A 4969-nucleotide genomic window follows, 5' to 3' on the forward strand; every position below is an offset into this window, starting at 1 on the left:
AGTAAACGTATAGTTTACAGTTAGTACAATAAAAGGGTTGAAGTTAAATTTATGACAGTAAATGGTGTGATACTTGACACTACAATAAAGCATTGTACGGACATATACGCCATATGCATGCAAAATTAAGAAGAGCTCATCACTTGATAATCAAAAGTCATTTAATTTAGAAAGAAAATAAAATTTGTCATGCGAATGTTGTTAATAGAGTTCCTGAATTTGCATGCAAGTCTTGCCTGCAGAGTTGTTAATTATTTCTTCATTGATTCTATAAAATGTGTTTAAAATGGTGTGATCATCATATTCATGCCATCACCATCATTACATTGCATCAACTCCATCATTTTTTGATCATCCCCTTCATCTCCATTCTCCATCACTTCTTAAGATTCATGGGGAGACCTCCTTGTTGTGACAAAGCCAATGTCAAAAAAGGCATTTGGACTCCTGAAGAAGACGCTAAGATTCTTGCCTATGTTTCTAACCATGGTGTTGGTAATTGGACTCAAGTTCCTAAGAAAGCTGGTAATTCTTTTATTATCGTCCGTCCTTGTCTATGTCATAACTAATAAGTGTTACATTTCACTACTTATTGGAAATAAAATGTCCAAGTGTTCTACCCGGCTATGTTTGAGTTTATAGATCTAATACTCATACTTAATTCAGATAAATTAAAGATTTAAGTCCTCTATTTGTCTGTGCATACCTTTGAATCTTAAATGTTGAACAATTGTGCAATAGTCATTGTGGGTTTCCTATATATTGTGCAGCTAAGGTGTATATGTCATGTTTTTTGAATTTTTTTTTCTGGAAAATAAGGGATGATTTGAGTTGTTCTGATTAATAAGTGAGCTGTTTTATAGGACTGAATAGATGTGGAAAGAGTTGCAGGCTCAGATGGACTAACTACCTGAGGCCTGACCTTAAACATGAAGAATTTACAGAACAAGAAGAACAGCTCATTATTCAGTATCATGCAGCAATAGGCAGCAGGTATTTCTTCAGATTTTGCTCTAGTGTTCATCACATATTGCAATCTGTTGCTGATTCTTGTAAAAAATTTTGAAGAGAATGTTTTTTTGAAAAAGACTTTACTTCTATGTTATGCAAGTGTTACTTACAAATTACAATTATGAAATTTGTGTAGAAGAAACTTACGTATAATCCGTATAAAAGCATGCATCTGTGAGTTATGTTACTCGGACTCTGAAGCTCATTCAATGAGGGTATGTTTCCAAATTATCATAATTTTTGTTTAAAATAAAGTGTCGAGTGATCTACCCATGGCCAAGTGTCAAAGATTACGAGTTCGAGTAACATAGTCTATGAGCCCAGTTCACAGGCATCAGCTTTTATTGTCAACAGCTTTCCCTTTGATATCCAGTTTTCTGGTCTGTTAATAAAATTGTACAGATGGTCCTTAATTGCAAAACACCTACCTGGAAGAACAGATAATGATGTGAAGAATTACTGGAACACCAAGCTGAAAAAGAAGCTAGCTAAAATGGGAATTGATCCAGTCACTCATAAACCCATTTCAAAAATCCTTTCGGATTATGAAAGCATCAGCTGTCTGACAACCAATGGCCAGATGAGATCTGTTGACAAAACTTTAGTTGATTCTTTCTCTTCTCGCTGTCGATTATCACCATCCATTCATCTGGGATCTGAATCTGCTGCTGCCATGAGTTGGATGCCAATGATAGATCAGCTCCAAGAAATCACTTCTTTCAATCATTGCATGTTAGACCAAGTATCGCCTTCGTCTACAAGTTCTTCTTCATCTTCTATTTCGAATGGACAATCGAGCTCACACCTGTTGGTGCCAGCTTCCTACAGTTGGGGTGAGAAAAAGAGTTCTGTTGATGACCGTCTTTTCGATACTGATATAGCAGAGCAAGAGCACAACTACAGGGGGTTTCTAGCAGAAGATTCACAGACTCTTATCTTGGAGAATTCGTCACAAACGAATAGCAAAATGACAGATGACAAGTTTGGGTTGTCAGATTGTAAAAAGGCAGGTCAGAATGCTGAAACAAGCAGATGCTATGATTCGGAACCATCGTCAGTGAACTCGTTTGTTAAGGCTCTTTTGGATCGCGACAGTGAGATACAGTTAGATTTTCCGGCTTTTCATGACATCTTAGATTACTAAATCAAACAGAAATGGTTTCTTTATTTCTTTTTGTTTCTTATTAGGTTACTAATTCATACATGTTACAAGTTGATTGTTATAGGAATTGATACGGAACAAGTTAATTTACGCAAATTGTTTGATAATGAGATGAACTTGATGATGATACTCTCCAATAAAATAAGATTAAAAGCATATCAATAACAATTATAATCAACATAGGTAATACACACCTCCTTAATTCCTCTGTGGGGTTGAATTAGGAAAAAAGTGAAGAGGCAAAGTGCAAATTCATTTGTTTTTCTTGTATGATACAAAGTGTACTTCTCAAAACTTGTGGGCAAAATAGATTCTTGATAATTCGTTTGCTTGTTGGTATTAACTAGTGATATTGTGAATGATTTATTATTTTTAAGTACTTACGAATTTATAAATATTTAGTTGTAAACATTATTTGAACTGAATTAAGTTGTTTTACACTAACATTGTAGTGAAATGGTTGAATGAAAAGGGTTTTTAATGGCTTTAAAACTCAATTTAATGGCACAACTCAGCAACAATGAAGATTTTCTCATTCTCAATGCCTCGTAAATCAAATTTGATGGAAGTTTAATGTTTGCTAAATAAGATTGGTGGTATTATGAATACATTAATGTTTTTGTAGGTAAAAATGCTCTCTTTAAACAAAATCATTGAGTAAAAATGTTCTCAAAATCATTATTACAGGCCATGTAATAAAATCATGCATATATAAACAATAACCATGCCAATCATCACAATTCAGAGATATTAACCATTTATTTATTTAATGTGAATGATTCAGAGATATTAACTATAACCATAAAATCATTATCCTAGTGTGCATCTGCCTCTACTAAAGTTGATGGAGAAGAATTTGAGCATGGTAGTCAAACAAAGGATTTTTCTAGGCATCGTTATCATAGAAGGCATCCTCATTCTTCAAAAGTGAACCCATTCTTCGAGTATAAAAGGAAAAAAAAAAAAAAAGCAACGAAAATCAAAGGTTTTCAAAGTTAAAAAGCATATTTGACAAACAAAATTAGGGGTTTCAGCCACTAAAAGGGTTTTTGAGGAACAATCAACCTGATCTTTCTTTACCAAACAAACTAATTAAAGATTAGGGTTTCAGTCAGGTCTATAGAATTAAGGTTTTCAGTATCTAAAAGGGGTCAGCTGAAGATGTATTGTGTTTTAGGGTAAAACCAAGAAGATAAGATTGGTTAGAGGAGATGGAAGGTCATGAAGTTGATGGATAAAAATACCAACTTTACTAAGTTAAAATAAGTCAAAATACTAACTTAAGCATCACAAAAACCAACTTAAATATGTTTAAATACCAAATTCAATAGGTTGAAATACCAACTTTATTAGGTTAATAACTTAACAGGTTAAAAACATCGTCTCAAATAAGTTAAAGTAACAACTTTAATAGGTTAAACCACTAACTCAAATAGGTTAAAAACCAACTTATATAGGTTAAAATACCAACTTTAATATTATGTTAAAACACCAACTTAAATAAATTAAAATATCAACTGAAACAGTATAAAATACCAACTTTAAAAGGTTAAAATACCAACTTTAACAGGTTAAAATACCAAACCTCAATAGCTTGAAATATCAATCAATAGATTAACAACTTAACAGGTTAAAACAACAACTCAAAATTGATTAAAACACCAACTTTAATAGGTTAAAATACCAACTCGAATTGATTAATGAACTATGTTCAGGGACTCAGCAAGGTGATTAGGACAACATGCATAGCAATGTGATATATGACACTCCTGATGACCCTCATGGCCTCATCAGAATTCAAAGTCCCTTTGTGAGTCAAAGACCATTCATCATTCAACAAGGGAAAAGAGGCCTCTTGATAGTCCAGCAAAAACTCATTCGGACTCTCATCAAGGCCCAAGGACCAACCTATTCACTAAACAACCTAATACTCAACATAGTCGGCAACATCCTATGACACAGAACCAAGATAATGGTCAGACTGAGATAAACAACAGAGGGCAAGCTTATGGAGTAGCTTGGACTAAAGTAGGGGCCCTTGAGGACAGCATGGAGTCATTCAAGATCCATGGCCCGTTCAAGGCACAAGCATGCATCAGCAGCCCAGCTCAGGCCCACAATAGTAGCCCAGAGCAAGCATAGTAGCATCAGCCAGTGGAGCCTAGCAAGCAGTCTTGTGTATTAGTTCCAGTATATTAGAAGGGGATTATTAGTTAAGTCCCTTTAGGAAATTTTAGATGGCACGCCTTTTTTTTTTAAATAAGCCTCATAAGGCACGTGCATGTTCATTCCAAGTCCTATAAATACATAGGCCTCCTATGTATTCAAACACATTCTGATTTTCTGATTTTTTATTAGAAGTATTCTCTATTGTGAATTGTGATCACAAGGAAATTAGAAGACTCCAACGTCAACCTGTGTGCCCTTGCATTGTAAGTGAAACACTCAAGGCCATAGCAAGATTCCACTAAAGGGTTGGCAAGTGAAACCATTCCAAGGGTGAGAGGTGTATAGCCCAATCACTGAGTGAAAGTGAGGGTATGCATCAAGATCAATCCCTACATTGATCATACCGTGGTGTTTTCTGTGTCAAGATTGGTTTGTAACGTTTTGTGCATTAATCCTCACTATGTAAGGAAGGTTCTTGGATCCATACTTAGTCATTTGGTATCAAAGCTTTGCGTTCCAGGGGTGTAAAGTGTTCAAGATCAGAAGAAATTGAACACAATTTGCATTGACTGATCCAATATCAAACGTGGGTCAGAAGGGGGTTAGGTGATATGTATCTCCCCCAAT

The 4969-nt window shown here is 34.8% G+C and overlaps 1 protein-coding gene across 1 annotated transcript; it reads left to right on the forward strand.

The window, feature by feature from the left end:
• The first annotated feature begins 298 nt into the window (after window positions 1-298).
• Window positions 299-2990, forward strand: LOC130818821 (transcription factor MYB35). Its single transcript, XM_057685048.1, has 3 exons — window positions 299-525; window positions 864-993; window positions 1414-2990. The coding sequence occupies exons 1-3, from the start codon at window positions 393-395 to the stop codon at window positions 2153-2155; spliced, it is 1005 nt and encodes a 334-aa protein (XP_057541031.1). The 5' UTR covers window positions 299-392; the 3' UTR covers window positions 2156-2990.
• Window positions 2991-4969: the final 1979 nt, after the last annotated feature.

This window comes from Amaranthus tricolor, chromosome 7 (genome assembly GCF_026212465.1).
Source record: "Amaranthus tricolor cultivar Red isolate AtriRed21 chromosome 7, ASM2621246v1, whole genome shotgun sequence".
Classification (NCBI taxonomy): domain Eukaryota; kingdom Viridiplantae; phylum Streptophyta; class Magnoliopsida; order Caryophyllales; family Amaranthaceae; genus Amaranthus; species Amaranthus tricolor.

Bases quoted from the DNA above. Each gene is read 5' to 3' on its own strand.
- LOC130818821 (XM_057685048.1), top strand. From the start codon at position 393: ATGGGGAGACCTCCTTGTTGTGACAAAGCCAATGTCAAAAAAGGCATT. The intron at 526-863 runs GTAATTCTTTTA...GCTGTTTTATAG, and splicing joins TCAAGTTCCTAAGAAAGCTG to GACTGAATAGATGTGGAAAG. The intron at 994-1,413 runs GTATTTCTTCAG...AAAATTGTACAG, and splicing joins CATGCAGCAATAGGCAGCAG to ATGGTCCTTAATTGCAAAAC.